The sequence below is a fragment of the Pithys albifrons genome, chromosome 4 (genome assembly GCF_047495875.1).
Source record: "Pithys albifrons albifrons isolate INPA30051 chromosome 4, PitAlb_v1, whole genome shotgun sequence".
Classification (NCBI taxonomy): domain Eukaryota; kingdom Metazoa; phylum Chordata; class Aves; order Passeriformes; family Thamnophilidae; genus Pithys; species Pithys albifrons.
The window spans coordinates 69,541,101-69,558,096 of NC_092461.1; the positions used below are offsets into that span (position 1 = coordinate 69,541,101).

General features: G+C 36.6%; 1 protein-coding gene across 5 annotated transcripts in view; it reads left to right on the plus strand.

Annotated features, from left to right (window-relative positions):
* RB1CC1 (RB1 inducible coiled-coil 1) overlaps window positions 1–15,088 on the plus strand; it is a 73,671-nt gene extending 58,583 nt beyond the window's left edge. For 4 of the 5 annotated variants that reach the window (XM_071554540.1, XM_071554541.1, XM_071554542.1 and 1 more), the window contains 8 exons: window positions 127–235; window positions 351–591; window positions 2,137–2,188; window positions 3,119–3,166; window positions 9,186–9,244; window positions 11,014–11,150; window positions 13,682–13,752; window positions 14,113–15,088. In XM_071554540.1, coding sequence (XP_071410641.1) covers window positions 127–235; window positions 351–591; window positions 2,137–2,188; window positions 3,119–3,166; window positions 9,186–9,244; window positions 11,014–11,150; window positions 13,682–13,752; window positions 14,113–14,190 — 795 coding nt within the window. In that variant the 3' untranslated portion in view covers window positions 14,191–15,088. The remainder of the gene's footprint in view (window positions 1–126; window positions 236–350; window positions 592–2,136; window positions 2,189–3,118; window positions 3,167–9,185; window positions 9,245–11,013; window positions 11,151–13,681; window positions 13,753–14,112) is intronic. The other variant, XM_071554544.1, reaches the window with a different exon arrangement.
* The last annotated feature ends 1,908 nt before the right edge of the window (window positions 15,089–16,996 follow it).

The following is a 16,996-nucleotide window of genomic DNA, read 5'->3' on the forward strand; positions in this document are numbered from 1 at the left end:
TTTAATTATAATTTAGAAAACTGAAATGCATGCTGTCTTTTGTATGTTTTTGTTCTAGTGATGTATTTTGCTTTACATTTATACAGTACATTTCTTATTTCAGTAATACTTCCTTTTTGTTTTCAGACCAACTTTAACACTGTTCTGGCAAGAGAGAAAATGAAAAAAGAAAATATAATTAATGATCTTAGTGACAAATTAAAAGTGCTTACACAACAGCAAGAAAAAGATAAGGGTAAGCAAAGTTCTGAAGAACTATTCATCTTTTCTAATAGGACTATTCCATTTACTCCAGATTGGTTTTATCTTTAATACTGTTGTTGTTGAAAGGATTTCTGTTTGTGTCATAGATTTGATTGAAACACTTTCTGAAGATCGTGCTCGCTTGCTTGAAGAGAAGAAGCAGCTTGAGGAAGAAGTTAATAAACTGAGAAGTAGTAATCTTTCTCCATCAACCTACTCGGCAGCAGCATCAGAACCTTGTGGAGCCTGTGCGGCTGATATTCCCGCAGACACAGACAGATTGGTTCCTGACTTTGGGCCTGAGGGGAGAATGGACTCCACGATGGAGACCAGTATGATGGCTGTGCAGTAAGTGTGGGGCATTGTAGTAGAAATACACAAGGCATGCTCTTGTTCCAGAAATGTTTGCTGTTGGGTTTTGTGAACTACAAATGAGCATATCGAATATCCTTTCTGTACCTGTGCATACAATGGTGGTGTCACAATCATCAGAAGTGTGTAGGTTTGATGACTTTCCAGTGTGCAACTTAAAGGTGAAACTTGGCCCCACAACAGAGGTAAAAAAATAGTCCTAAGTATACAAAATGTAAGTCAAGCAGAAGAAGAATTGTAATGGTGAGTGAGCTGGGTGGCTACATGTTACCAGTGTATCTTTTGAACAGTGTCTCATGCCACTAGCCTTTTGAACAGTCCCAGACTTCTCCCTACCTTTCACAGAAGTAAGGATTCTGACTGGGTTTATGCGAGGTTTTTGCCAGAGGAACAAAAGCACAGATGTCAGATAAATTCATTTTAATCAATGTCCATCACAACCAATGCTACCCCAACCCAGAATCACATACCCAGAGCACTAAGTAGCTTTGTGGGAGTGAAGGTGAAAACAGTTGTTGCTTAGCAAACTAAATTAGAACTGATAATAAAACAAGGAAGTACCCTATCTTAAGAAGGAGCGGTTTTTCTTACAGGACTCATTCTAGTCCTAAACTCTCAAAACAGATTTACAAAAAGAAAAGTAGAATTGTAACAGTAAGCTTGTGAACAAAAAAACCATGGATCAGTGTATTAAGAGGTAATAAATAGACAGAACTTGTTACTGGTTTATGTTGACTACTTTCTATTACATGAGAGCTAAACAGCCTTTTAACTGAAATGAGGTAATGATTAGCATGGCTTAATTATAATTTGCTAGTTCTGCTTGGCATTTTGCTTGGATTTTTAGTATATTTCATCCTGGAACTTGTCCATTTTCTTTTTCCAATCAAATCAATTTGGACTGAAAAATACATTGCTTCTTCCCCATTAAACTGCTTTTAAAATACATTTTAATTGTTTTATTTACGTTCTTAAGAAATTTCATATTAGGATGTATTATCTTATGCCCCAGTGTTCAGTTTATCTCAGAGGTAAATGGAAACAATTGGCAAGTTCACATTTAGTGTCTCTACCAGAGAGTCCCAGGGCACTTTAAACTATTCCACAGTAGTCTTTAAACTATAGACTAGGAAAATAGGATGTCATAGAGCTGAACTGCACTATCAAGGGTTACCTGTTAAAGCACTTGGAGCTATATCTTTCATCCTGATGTCTTGAAAATAATGCAAAATGCCAAGAAAATCCTCATCTAACTTGATAGATTAATCGATGACTGAAAATTCACTGTCTGTTGCAAAAAAGAATCTTCTTGGTTTAAAGAACAGAAAAACAAAAACCCAAAAACATGGCAGAAATGTCAGTGCTGGTTCTTAAGGTATCTTTCTATGCTGTTTCCTCTGTGCTAGCAAATACTACAGCACTCTTCACTGATTGAAGATGGTTGGGGGGAATGTGGAAAAGATATTTTTGATCATGTAAAGAAATTTCATTTTTAGCCTAGCCATTTTCTTTCTCTTCTAGTGAAACTGTCCATATGTCTGAAGAAAAGCAGAGGATAATGATGTTAGAAAGAGTGAGTAGATTGTTTGTGAGGTCGTGTTACAACTAAGTACTTACAAATACGTACATGTGAAGTTGTGCTGTGAGCAGTTATATACTCTGATGCAAGTAATGTCTGCAAGGATTATAAATATAATTTTAGTGCACATTTTTTTCATTGTACTCTTTTTAGATTAGCACAATTCACTGAAGTAATTCAAGAGAAGCATTAATATATTATTTGTGGTGTAGTTGCGATTACTTTTTTAAATTAAGATGTAAAAAACAGATGGAATTGACACTGGTTTACTGCTTTCTCATGGAAATTAGTAATTTTTCCTCTTAGGCTGTATTCTTGGTAGAAGGTGAGATTGACCCCTAGTAGTTACACTGGAATATTTCAGATTCTAGGAACTTCTAACTGTCCAGTCTTGTCTAATTCCATCTCACCATTTTAATGTTGACTGTAAAAAAAAATGTCTTCAGCTTTCAGCTTTCTAGGATCATTTGGACTAAAATCTCTGACCAGATAGAGAACAGGAATGTTTTCTGTTAATGGATTGTGGCTCTCTATGATGCAAGTGTCTGGATGTTACTGACAGAAGTGCTTACATGCTTTATTCTGTCATCTGATTACAAAGAATTTGACATGGGTAGAAGCTATAACATGATAATATATTATTTCTTTTGCTATTCTATCAGGGACTTGCTTTTCTAACTGAAAGCAAAGTATGAGTATGGAGGTAAATGTACCTTAGCAGTAGGTTTTGTAGCACTGGGATAATTGCTAGACTTCAAGGTTTTTTTGCATGTCTTGTTTCAAAAGATGTTTTGATATTTGTTTTAGAACTGAAAGCTGTAGTATTGTATAAGTAGTCAGGCGCTAGTCATATCACAACTTTTTTTAAATGTTTGTACTGTATAAAGTGTAGTAATTAGTTAATCAGATGAGATTTTCTTTCAGACTTTGCAGATGAAAGAAGAGGAAAATAAGAGATTAAATCAAAGATTGGTAAGTATTTGTGCAAGGCATATTTTAAGTCTCATGAATAAGTGAAAGGTATAAGATGTTAAGTTTGTTAAAATCTAAAAATGTGGTTTTATTAATTTCGAAGATGTTTGTGCTGGTTTAAAGGTAAACCAGCAGGAGAAATGGACCCACCACAAGAGAGATTTTAAGTCAGAGTTACAATTTAATGAAAGATATTACCATAAATATACTGACACAAAGTGAAATTGCTTTCAACTCACAAACCCCAGCAAAGGGGTTTGTTAGCCCTTATGCTGAGACCCGTGTGGTTCCCCACAAGTCCAAAGCAAAAGGAAGTAAGAAACCTGTTGGTGCAGGTGATGGCTGTAGTCTGGTCGAGAGTGGCGGTCTCCTCCTGTCGAGGTCCTGCTGTTCCTCTGGATCCTACAAGTGGTTCCCGAGGTCTTCTTACCCACCACTTATGTACCCTCAGGGAGCACCCAGTCCCTCCCCTAGGGCGGGAGTCACACAATGGGTGATTAACTCTGGGAGGCAGGGGTTATTGTTGAATGGCCCATTAGCAGCCACACCCCCTCAGGCTGGGTGTGACGGTGCTAATGACTCCCTGGGCAGCTGCTGCTAATGGTCCATTGTCCTTGGGGAATGAATAGAGGGGGTAGAATACACAGCTTTGATCACCCACACACAGTGATAACTGGTCCCACCTGCTGAACTGGGACAATGTTTTAGGTGTTGAGACAAGAGGTGAGTAAGTAACCTGATAACCTTTCAAAAATACCTGATCTTAGCTATCTTCTCATGGAAAAGATTCACAGAATGGGAATTATCACGACTGGTGAGAAAAGACTTTTTCCAAAAAAAATCCCACAGACTGATATCTATGTAGTTGGTAGATACATTTCATAGCAAAAGTGTTTGATAAGTTTCCCTATTAGAAATTGACATTTTTCACAGAAATATGCTAAGTTAGAAGGGACCCACAAGGATCATCAAGTTCAGCTCTTAGCCCTGCACAGGACCATCCCCAAGAGTCACGCCATGTGCCTGAGAGTATTAACCAAAAGCTTCTTGAACTCTGTCAGGCTTGTTGCTGTGACCACTTCCCTGGGGAACCTATTCCAGTGCCAAAGCATCCTCTAGATAAAGCAACTTTTTCTAATACCAACCTAAACCTTCCCTGACACAACATCAGGCCATCTCCTCAGGTCCTGTCATGGGTCACCACAGAGAAGATATCAGTGCCTGCCCCTCCTCTTTCCCTCACAGGGAAGTTTGCAATGAAGTCTCCCCTCAGTCTCTTCTTCTCCAGGCTGAACAGACCAAATGACCTCAGCCACTTCTCATATGGATTCTCTTCAAGGCCCTTCATTCTCTTCATTGCCTTCCTTTGAATGCTTTCTAATAGCTTAATATCTTTCTTACATTGTGATGCCCAAAATTGCACACAATATTCAATGTGAGGCCGCCCCAGTGCAGAGCAGAGCAGGACAATACCCTCTCTCGACTGACTGGTGATGCTTTGCCTGGTGCCTTGCAGGACATGGTTGGCCCTCCTGGCTGCCAGGGCACTGCTGGCTCATATTCAACTTGCCATCGACCAGGCCCCTCAGGTCCCTTTCCATGGCACTGCTTTCCCCAGTCTGTACAAACATCCAGGGTTGCCCCATCTCAGGTGCAGAATCTGGCACTTGCCCTTGTTGAACTTCATATGGTTGGTGATTGCCAAGTCCTCTAATTTGTTGAGGTCTGTCTGCAGGGCCTCCCTGCCTTTGGGGGAGTCAACAGCTCCTCACAGTTTTGTATGATCTGCAGGCTTGCTTAGTATCCCTTCCAGTTCTGTATCCAAGTCATTTGTGAAGATATTAAAAAGTGCAGGGCCTGAGATGGAGCCCTTCAGAACTCCACTAGTGACAGATCACCAGTCTGATGTTACCTCATTCACTATTATTCTCCGTTCTTGACCCACGAGCCAGTTGCTCACCCACCAAATGATGTGTTTGTCTAGCTGTGAGCTGGACATGCTGTCCAGAAGGATCCTGTGAGAGACAGTATCAAAAGCTTCACTGGAATCCAAAAATATTACATCACCTGGCTTCCCTTGGTCAGCTACATGGATTGCCTTGATGTATAAGAAAATTAGGTTTGATAAGCAGGAGTTCCCCTCGTGAAGCCATGGTGACGGCATTGTCTTTCAGGTGTTTTTCAATACTTGCCAGAATAATCTTCTTCACAACTTTTACCAGTCACTAAAATAAGACTGACAGGCCTTTGCTTTCAAGAGTCCTCCTTCTTGCTCCTCTTGAAAAATGGGACGTTTGCCAGTTACTTGTCAGCTGAGACCTCTCCAGAGTCCCAAGACTGCTCGAAAATCATCAAGAGAGGTTTTGTGATGGCATCAGCTAGCTCTTTGAGGATTCTGTGATGAATCCCATCAGACCCCATAGATTTTGAAAGATGCAAATGGAGCAGCAGATCCCTCACAGTTTCAGGGTCACCTGGGAGTTGGTCATTCTCACAGCCATGGTCCTCCAGCTCAGGGCACTGAAACCCCCTTTTTTATCATCTATGTCAAAGTCATAGGCAAAGAAGGTGTTAAACACCTCTACCTTGTCTCTGTCCCTGCTTGTGAGGTGACCATCTTCATGCTGTAATGAGCCAATGATATTTCTAAACTGCCTATTGCCACTGACATAATTGAAAAAAAAAAACCTTTTATTGTCCCCCACATTTCTGCCAGCTTCAACTCCAGATGAGCTTTGGCCGCATGAATTTTCTTCCTACCCATGGCAAGCAGCATCCTTGAGTTCTTCCCACATCACTTGACCTTGCTTCCACTGGGCATAGACCTTCCTTTTGTGCCTTATTTGCCAGAGAACATCCCTGTTGAGCAAAGCCAGCCTTCTGCCTTGCCTACCTAACTTTTGACATTTGGGAATTGCCTGCTGCTGTGCCTGTGGGATGTGATGCACTGATGGACTGCAGCACCTGCAAAAACATTTTGTCAGGGAACCTTACTTATTAGTTCCCTGAGCAGTGCGAAGTCTGCTCTCCTCAGGCCCAGAGCTGAGGTTTTACTGGCACTTTTCCTTCTGCCAACAGATTCTATACTCGATCACTTTGTGGTTGTTGCGTCCGATACAGCCGCTGATCTCCTCTTCGCTCATGTAGTAGTTTTAGCTAGGCCTCAAATTAGCAGGCTCAGAGAATCTATGTAGATTAGGAGAGACAGCTATCACCTGACTTAAGTAACCAAAGAAATATTTCAGACCAGATGACACAAACTTCAGATACATAGAAAGGTAGGAGGAGTTTCTCAGTTCTGTCATGTCTGCAGTGGAGGCAGGATGTGCTGCTGCTGCCCTGCTGTCCTGGGCCTTGCTCCTGCTGCTGCTACATCGTATTTTGTTTTCGTTTCAGGGAAGTTGAAACATTTTATTGTTATGCTCTCTCTTTTGCCTTGCTGGGTCTCTTTTGCCTTGCTGGGTGTCTTTTAGAGTATTTTATGAATCCAGAGTAATGAAATCTGTTTTCGCTGGGAGGTAGAAAATTGTTGTTTTATCTAACTGGTGTAAGCATGTTATATTGTAGTTTTCTCTTAATTTTCTCTTTTCTGTGTAAATATATATAATTAGTTTAGGTTTAAACCTAGTTTGAGTTTTCAGAGGTTTTTTTTCCTTTCTCCCTTTTCTTGGCAGGGGGAGGGAGGCTCTAACATTCTGTGTTGGGCAGTTGGCATTTTGCCAGCTCAACCCAAGACAGCTCATGAGATCCATTCTGTTGCCAAGCAGCAGATCAAGGAGAGCGTCTTTCCAAGTCAGGCCCCTTAGGACCCATTCTATTTGTTCAGTGTGCAAGAAAGTATTGCAAGACATCTAAAAGCATCTTTTTTAAAGAATTTTTTAATTCCAAATGTTAGTAAAGTGCACACTAGTTAATTTCAGTGTAGTCTTTTTACATTAAAACTCAAAATGTGCTGCTCATATTTCTAAACCGCTCTGTAAATTTCCTAAATATTTGATCTCTTGTCATTTCAGAGTAAAATGAAGTTGAAGAAAGCACGGTGTATAAGACAGAAAATTCCTTTTGTTGTTATTATTAATACCAAGCCGTGTAGGAGAAATTGGCAGTTCATTGGTCTCTAAAAAATTCAAATTTTATTTCTAATTGGGATTAGGAAATTAATACCTTTTCAACTCCTTACGTATCTGTTTTTTATAAATTTATTTTCATTCTTCTTCCCTCTCCTTCCCAATGCACTTATGAAACTGAAATGCACATCAACACTTAAATATCAATTTTTATTTCTATTAAGCCTCTTCAGATCAGGAACTTAGAAGGTGGTCTGCACAATAACAGAAAGTCTTTGCAGGTCACTGTCTTTAGCAGCAGAACTTGTGGGTTACCTCTGCAAGGAATAAAAAATGAAAAGGAACTCCTTTTAATACTAGGCTTTTTATTACAGGATTTTTGTTGTTTTATAGGAATTACTGAGAAAGGGAACCTTTTTTTTCTGCATAAAGGCTATTAGAGCTGTACTTATAACTTCTTTACTAAGTTTCAGTGGAATTATTCTCAACAGTCTTACTTGTTCTGTTTCTTTTAAGGTTAGAAGTTAAGAAAAAGTAAAGAAAACAGGCTAGTTTATGCTTTAACTTAACACTTATTGTAGTTTTAAAAATAGTTAGAAAATCTCTGGTCTAAATATTTGAAAACTCTCAAACACTTTGATGAACAATCTAAGCAAATTTGGCAGTGTTCATGCTAGCTGCAACTTCTTCAAGAAAGAAGAGAACAATGTGAATAAGAAAAAGAAACATAGCCTCTAACAACAAAAACAAAAATATCTCAAGTTGGGTTCTCTAAATAAAACTGCTGAAATATCATGAAAATTTGAGAGCTTTTTGTGTTGTACTGCATCCAATTTGGACTCATTCTTTGTAAAAATGAAGAAAATGAGTTGTGAATAGGCTTCAAGCTCATATGAAGACACGCTGGTACTGCCTCTGAGGAAGTCAGGAAGCAAGATTGACAATAGGAAATATAGTGCAGGGAACAATAATTGAGTTACAGCTGAAAAATCATGTGCTAAACCGCAGGGATGAGCAATCTAGGTTTGAATAACTGGTGCAAATGGTCCAGGAAGTAGGAATGTGTGAGAAATCTACAGGACCTCTAGTCAGAGTTTCTACAGAGCAATTTTGAATTGTCTTTTGTAAGGAAGTTACCAGAAGGTAATAAACAGATACATTTATGTCAGATCTACTGCTCTAGCTTGCTTGCTGTGTGTGGACCAGGTATTCCTTCACAGATAGAAAGTAGCAGTACCCATTTCTTGTTGTCATAGTTACTGTAAAAAGTTGGTGTACACTTACATTCATTTTTAGGTCTAGTTTATCCTATTGAAGTTGATCCATGTGCCACTACTAATGGCATTAAATATACATATAAGAGGAGTTCTTATGTTGTAAACCTCACATAATTGAACCTTCATTTGGTCTTAGTAAATTGAACTCCAGTTTTATTCCAGGGAGTGCTGATCTGTCTTATTACAGTAGACTTCAAATTTTGTGATAATGCTTAGGAAAGTTGAAAAACCATATTGAATTCAACATCTAGAGTTTAATTGAAATAAATATGTTTAACCACCAGTGTTCTGCTGTCAGCCTTTTCTAGTGCCAGTGGCTTCTGTGTTGGAATGCACAGCTGCATCATAGGTCTTGTGTGTGCTCAGAAAAAATCTTCACTGGCACTGATCTGGAAAGACCTTCTCAGTTTTAAGTAATGAAGGAGAAGTCAGTTATGGAAGAAATTTCATAATCAAAGGTAGCCATTAAAATTACAATAATGAAACACAAAAACAAATCACAACCAAACCCCCTACAAGATGACAAAAGTATGCTGAGTTTTTTGAGCGAATATAAAATCTGCTAGACTAGACACTGTTTGAAATTGATCAAAAATTATCTTAACATATTCTTACCTGTAATGTACGTTTCATTGTAGCTTGTCAATACTTTATAGCTTTTCTCTTCTTTTATAGATGTCCCAAAGCATGTCATCAGTGTCCTCAAGACATTCTGAAAAAATAGCCATTAGAGAGTAAGTACATGTTCATTTTCGTATCAGCTGATGGATATGCTTTCAGTAAAATGTGTATAGTAAAAGAGTGTCACAATTCTTCTGTTCTTGCTCTATGATAAAAAGATAAATAGATCTGCTCTACAGTTAAGTCATCAGCAATTGAACCATCCCAGTTGAGCATAAATGAGATTTTATAAAACCAATCTGTAACAAAAAAGCAGCCTCTCTGAATTCTGTATGTCAGTGACCTTGAATTCTGTACCTTTCTTTACACAGTTCCTATCAATAATACTTCATGGGATTTCTAGTATCCTCCTAGAGTTTTCTTTTAGATTACTCTTTGTTTATCTGTAACCTTGAAGTCATGCTAAGAAAAAGTAGAAGGAAGTCTATTCGCCCTGAATATGCATAGTTTTATATTTCAAGAGGAATTTTACCTCCCCAAAGTCTTCAAAATTCTTGACTTACCCTCACAGAATGAAATGAAATTAACTCAAACATTTTGTTAGGTATTATCAACCTGTTAGAAGCGGCATGTAGAAGTGTTGCTGGAAAAAGAGGTATTCTTCCAAAATATGAAAGCTACAGACAACTTCTTGATTAATATCATACTGACAAATTATTTGAGTAATAGAAAAAATCTTTTTGGAAAGAAAACAATCACAGTTTATTCCATTAATATTTTCTGAATTGCACCAATTTACCTTTTCATGGTAACAACAAGGTCAGTCTGTGAAGAACTGTTTTTTTCCTTAAGCATCTAAATTTTTTGGCAACTCTCTTGGTAGTTTTTTGGGAAGAAAAAGTGAAAGAAGAATTCATCTGTCTAATAGAGATGTCTTCAAGTCAATATATCCTCTCTTCACAATAAGTCCACACAGAAAACTTGGAGTATTGTTTATTCAATCCAAAAGTGAACTTTAAAGGAGATGAACTAAAGTTCTGTAGATTTACTCATCTGTCTCTGACTGTATATCTATAGTCTCCTTTGATGGAGAAGAGTTTTCTGCTTTCTTTGCCACTTCCTCCCCCATCCCCAGAGGACTGGTAATATTTATTCTTAGACCCCCCCCCTTCATCATCTAATGCTTAATTTATAGCTATTTTAGACTTCATTAATGGGTAAATATTTTATTTGCAACACATTTGCACTATGAAACAGAAGTTTGGAGACAGAAAAAGTTCCTTGACTGAAACTTGGCATGAGAACTTGGTGGCTTCTTATGTTACCCTGGAGTCAGGAAGAAGTAGATTTTTAAAATCTTTTATTTAAAGTCATCACAGTGTTTATTTTGCTTTTAACCCTTTGATTAAAGGTAAGCACTTCAACCCTTCTTTGTCTTAGGTGCTTAAAATTTTAAGATTGAAAGTTACATAAGTATTTTGCTTATTTATCTGTGTTAAATTGGATTAGGTTTAAAACATGAAAAGAATGTTTGTAAACACTGCTAGAGTGATGATTACCTTCAGGTTTGGTGAATAAAATAATGCAACATTGAAACTTTATATTTTGTTAGGTATTTCTGGTTTTTTTTTTTAGCAAAGCTGAGTGTTCTTTTGAAAAAAATAATTTGAGCTGCTCAATGTAGAACATTTCAGAAAAAGGTAGCCTGGTTTTGTTCACTTCAGGAAATATAAAATGTATATGAATTGGCATAGCAAATAGAAATGTCTGTGCTACTGTTCCAGCTAAGCCTCAGTCTGTGGGGAAATACAGGGGGAAAGTTTTAAGCTTCTATGCTTTTTTTATTTAAGTTCTGTGATTTATGTTTTTTTCTTTTCACCAGTTTTCAAGTTGGTGATTTGGTTCTCATTATCTTGGACGAAAGGCACGACAACTACGTGTTGTTCACTGTTAGTCCAACCTTGTATTTCTTGCACTCAGAATCCCTTGCTGCACTGGATCTCAAACCAGGTGAGTGTGGTAAGTGTCAGATTTCTTCCAATTATTAACTCCTACAAATAACACTCTTAATTTTCTGTCACAGTTAGTGATTTTATAAATATGCATGTGATAAATGTGAGAAGCGTGTAATACAGGTAGCTGTCAGCTCTCTTTGTAGCTTTTGCTGTTTGTTCTAATGCGAAATATTTTTCAAGGCAGAACATTTTTAATCAAAAATTTATGTAGATGTTAGTATCTTGGAAAAACATCTACATCTTCAAAATAAGCTAAAAAAAAGGAGAAAATGCCAATATTGTACAATATTGTACAACACAGAGTATATTAACATTTCTATCAGGCTCCTTTAAATATGCAGTATCATGAATAATAAATAACAAAATATAGCCACCATTATATGAGGATTTGCCAGCAATATTTTTGCTGATAGTTTGTCCACCAAATTTAAATGGTATTTAGTAAGGCTAATAAGTTTTCAGAGAACACTGTATTTTGTTTATGTTGATGGCCCATTTGCTTTTTCTCTCCCTTAATCTTCAATGGGTTTTTTGACTGTTTTTGGCAGATTTGTAAACATAGCTATATTGAAATCTTTTTAAACAAGAAGTAACAATGGTTTGCACTAAAGTATGAGCCACATGAAATGCATTCAATGTATATGTCTTTAAACTATCGTGAGTAGTATTTTTTGCAAACCTATCTGTGCTCCCAACTGTTCAGACATGTCTAAGAATACGTATCAAAAGAAAATTAGGTATTCATTCTAATTTATCACTGAAAGTTTCTCAATGTTATTGCATGTCCACAAGTTGTCAAGTTATTGTCAAAGAGCAGACTCAGAGTAGATTTCAGTTATGGTGAAAGATGATAGACCTTAAATAATTGTGTAGTCTCCAGAAGACCACCAAGCCTGCACTGAGTTGTGAGTCTGCTGAAAGATCATCTGTGAAGCGTAAGGGGAAAATACCTGTCTTAGTTACAGATGTAATACATTCTGAACTATGACATTAGTAATGCATACAAAGCTATGTGAAATATGGCAGATTTTCATACTGTTGGTTTACATGTACAAGATAAAAGCCATATCAGTTTGTATGTTACCGTGAATACATAATTCGCTGCCCTGTCTGTTTTCAAATGATCTTGGCTTACTCCGTTCCTTACCACTTGCTAACCAGAGTTAGTCTCAAATTTGAGCAAACTACACATAAACCATGAAGACTTTCTTGAGGAACACATTTGTCTCTGTCTCAGGGCTTCAGGGAACTGTATCTTGATTCTATTCTTGCATCAGGGAAGTGAGAAAAAATGAAATCCAGAACACTAGTTATATTTGCAATAGGTTAGAATTGGTGTGGACCTAGACACTGCAAATTATTGTGTAAAGGGCCACTAAAATGTTGCATCTAAACCTGACTTTTTGTACTAACGTGCATATCAAGTTGTTAATTCTGTATAGATCCAACTACAGTATTAAGAGTCAGGGATCTAGGCTATCATAGGATGGCTCTGCCTACATTAAGATGGCTTAAAATATTATGACACCACTGAAATTGATTATTGATTGATTATGGTCTGCATGGTTTCTGTTTTGTCCCTTTGGGATATGGAAATTTTCATCTGCAAATGTAAGGAAGAAAACCTTCCATCTTTTTCAGTATCTCTGTTAGATCAATGAAGCCTGTCAGCCAAGTAAATTCAAATTAAAAAAAGGGTTTTTATAATTTAAATATTAGCTGTAGAGCGTTCATTCCATGTGTGAATTCTTCACACCAATTGTAGGAGTGTGGAGTACAACAGAATCTATCCCACTACCAATAGCCAGTTTAACCTTGAAGGCTAATAAAACTTCAAGCTCTGGTTCCTTCCATCTGTTTTGATGTTTTTGTTACACTGTGATTAGTGATAGAAAATAGCAAAGCTGGTAAAATGGATGTAACTCCTTGGAACATAAGGCACATAGTTTTCCTTATTATTAAAGAAAAGGATATAAGCTGAGAGTTTATTTATGCTCACTGTTGCTCTTTTGATCTGTCTGTTTTTGAGATTTTTCACAGTTCTTGTTTCTGAATAGTATTGGAAACTCAGAAGATTGCAACCAAAACTGGCAGATTTGTAGGACTTTAAAACTATTATTTATGAGTAACTATTTTCCATCAGCAATATGGAAAAATAACCAAATGTTTCAGTAAGGGCAGTAATAATAGCTGAGTTTATAAGAATTTGTCCTTTGAAATATTTAAAGAAATTTAAGCCTTTAGTCAAATCAAAAGGTCAGGCTTGGTTGGTGAGAATAATTTTGAATCATTAAATGAGTTTCAGTTTGGATTTGCTATTGTTTTCTTTAATATTAACTTTTAAAACAAAATTTGAACTGAAAATCAAGTTTTTGTTTGAAAATACAAATGAGCTGTCTTGATAATTTACTAATGTTTGTTCATTTATTTTTAAAAAAGAGTTTTTTAAGGATTTCTGCTTTAAGTGAAAATGGAATGTAATATCCTGTTACCTGTAGTTGCTTATGTAAAATAATAAATATGTTTTCTCTTTAGCATCAGGTGCATCTAGGAGACCTTGGGTGCTAGGGAAAGTGATGGAAAAGGAATATTGCCAGGCAAAAAAGGTAAGGAAATAGTGATGGAAAGTCATCTATAACAGAGAAGAAAATCAGTTTTAATATTTGTAACAGCTGTGACAAGTACTCTTTGCATAACAAGTTAGGTGAAAATTGTCCTAAGTTCTGCTATTCCTGTTCTTCTTTTGACTCAGTGAATAGAAAGAGAAGGGGAACTAGAACAGGGTTCAGTGAGCAGTGGTTTAGGTATTAGCATCCATACTGTCCAGAACCTTGCCAGACTTGTAAGGTTCTCGTAAGTGCTGAGAAGTGGGACTCAATTTCTGCTTAAAATTATGAAAATCAGAATAATAATCCCATGTGGGTTTCTAATTCTTTTCTTTTCTTTTTTTTTTTTTTTTGTTCTAGGCACAAAACAGATTTAAAGTTCCTTTGGGTACAAAATTCTACAGAGTGAAAGCAGTACCATGGAACAAGAAAGTATAACACAACAAAATTTTATTTCATTCTGTCTCTGTTCTTTTTTTGACTTGTCCTGCAGTGCTCGTTCATCGCTCCAAATATCAGGCCATCTTTTTATACTGAGGTCATGAGACAAGATACGTCATTGATGTACTGCTTTTACTTTTTAACAGGTGACACTTTAGAAACAAGAAATTCATCAAAAACTGTGGCCCTAACTGCTTTGATTTTTTTTTTACCCAGATAACTTTAAGAGTGTGGACCAAATGAGTGCATTTTCTCAAAGGGCAACCACATGAAACATGGTTTGTTAGCCATGTTAATTGCCTGTTAAATATACATTAGCTTGTATTTAGATGTTAAATGTTAGTTACCATTATTACCAGCATATGTCCTTTTGTGAAATCATTATCAAAGTACTTGCACTCTTTAACAGATTCTTTATATGTGTAAAATTCATCAACTATTTAAAGAGTGTTCATTGCATGCAGATAATCATATAATTTTTCTTCAACATGAGTTTGCCTCAGTAGATGAATAAAAATAACTACTGCAACTTGTTTCATTACATAAAATTTATCTTTAATGTTAAAAAACTCTTGTCATTTGATAGACTGATTTTGAAAATCAGTCACAGTTAAATCTGCAATCTTCAAAAGCACTTTCAATGGATTGATCACACAGATTCTGAAGGGAAGACACCTGTGCCGTTTGTTGAAAGTGAAGCACTTGTTCTTCTCAACAAAACAGAAATCTTGTATTAATCTATTTAGAAAAATCATATTGATGAAATTGTATTTCATGGTTGAGTTTCAGGAAAAAACTCATTGTACATTAACCATACAAGAGTCATTTAAGTAACAAATTATTGTAATTGTAAAAGACATGTAGAATTTTAAAACAATAAAGATTTGAAACCGTATGTGTTTGAAGTATTTGTGTGCCTTTTGAATACTATCTCTAATATTTATTTCATGTTAGTCTGTTGCACCTTCTCTATAATTTCTCCAGCAGTTTTGTTACAGTAATTTTCAACATCATTTCAGAATTGCAAGAATTAGCTTGTAATGATAAAAGAGAATTTAAGTAGACAGAAATTTTAATTTTGTCAACATATTAAATGGATAAAGAACATTTTTAAAATAGTTATGCTGGCTACATTTTTTAAATGTTTCATTTTGTTTATAATAACAGTATAAAAGGTTGTACCATAAATGTGTAGCCAATGGAAAATGAAAGTTTGGATTCAACTATGAGTTATGCCTAGGACTTAGTCCATTGAGTTATTCAACTGTAATTTATCTGCAGAAGGTAGGGAGTGGAAGAGGAAAAGAGATAAATGATCATGTCTGTTTGTTCCCATATGTTGCATATAATATTTCTCCAGACTAACCAGTCCACTTGAATACCCAGAAACTTCTGTATACACTTTATTTAAAATTTTGTTCCATAACAATTTTAAGTTCAGATTTTTATGAAATGCATGGGCTTGTAACTATATCATATCTTTGATTAAATAAATCTAAGACAATTGATCTCTGGAAAAAAGAATGTTATTTCCACAAGTTGCATTCTTGATTGTTTATTGCTAGTTGATGACTGACTTTTTCAAATTAGTTCTCAGAAAGGTGCTGTGTTTGTTCTTTGAGAATAGTATTACCATAGTTGAGTGCTGCCCAGTGTCAAATAAGTAAATAACATAGATCAACAAGACAGGCTTAAACCATAATTAAAAACTAAAACCAAACCAAAACAACCTATGATGTGATGGGATTTTTTAGTCACTGATTTTTTGACCTTCACCTAAGTGGGAATTCAACTGGTGCAGCCTTGTTCCTTTAGTCAGCTGAGTCACAAGTTGTTTAAGAAGTTTTACACATAGCATAATTTATTCCTCAAAATATGCCAAGTGTTTAGAAGCCTTGGTATCTTTTACCCCATTGACAAAGCTTTCTCAGTCTCAGGTAATCTCTTTACTGCTGTGAACATAATTTGTGCTTGCTATGGGTTTGGCCAGATGGGCCTAAATTTAGGTTTTAAAAGTTCAGCTAGGCCTGGGAATTGTCAGCTGACTTGAGCTGGACTGAGCTAGCTAACAGCTGACTTCTTCTGGCCAATAATATTGTATTCCATACCATATTGCATCATCTCAAAAGGGGTAAGAGCTGGTGTGTGGGTGTGACTTGGGCAGTTGCTTCACAGCTGTGGTCCCAGCAAGACACTCTGCTGTCCCAGGAGGGATGGGGAGGCCCAAGCCTAGAGTACCAGCTTACCATCAGGTTATCTTAAGGAAGTAAAATGTTTGTTCTTAGCTTTTCTCTCTGCTTAAGTCTGTCTCTGAAGAACTGACTTCTCTAGAATGATTTGTAGTTAAAATGGTAGAATTTGTGTTTACTGGGAAGTGGGGAATTATTGCTTGTTATACATAACTTGTGTAAGTGTGTGTTATATTGTAGTTTCCTCTTAATTTTCTGTTTTCTGTATAAATACATGTAGTTAGTTTCAGCTTAGACCTGGCTTGGGAAGTTTTTTTTCCTCTCTCCCTCTTCTTTTCCCCTTAGCTGGTTGTGGGGGGGAGGAAGCCAGCTCAACCCAGGACAGTGCTTCAGCAACTAATTACCTCCTGGAAGACATCAGGCTTTGCTAAGAGGCACGGAGTCCTTCCATTTCTGGGAGGACAGTTTTTCCATGAATAGCAGCAATGGATTTGTGTAGCAGTGAGTAATCCAGCACTGTAACATCAGACCCCACTCTTTTGTTGTTGAATAGTCTACTTCAAAGATAAGTAAAGTGGCCTCTGTAGAATTTTTTCCTTGTAGGAAAGATTGTG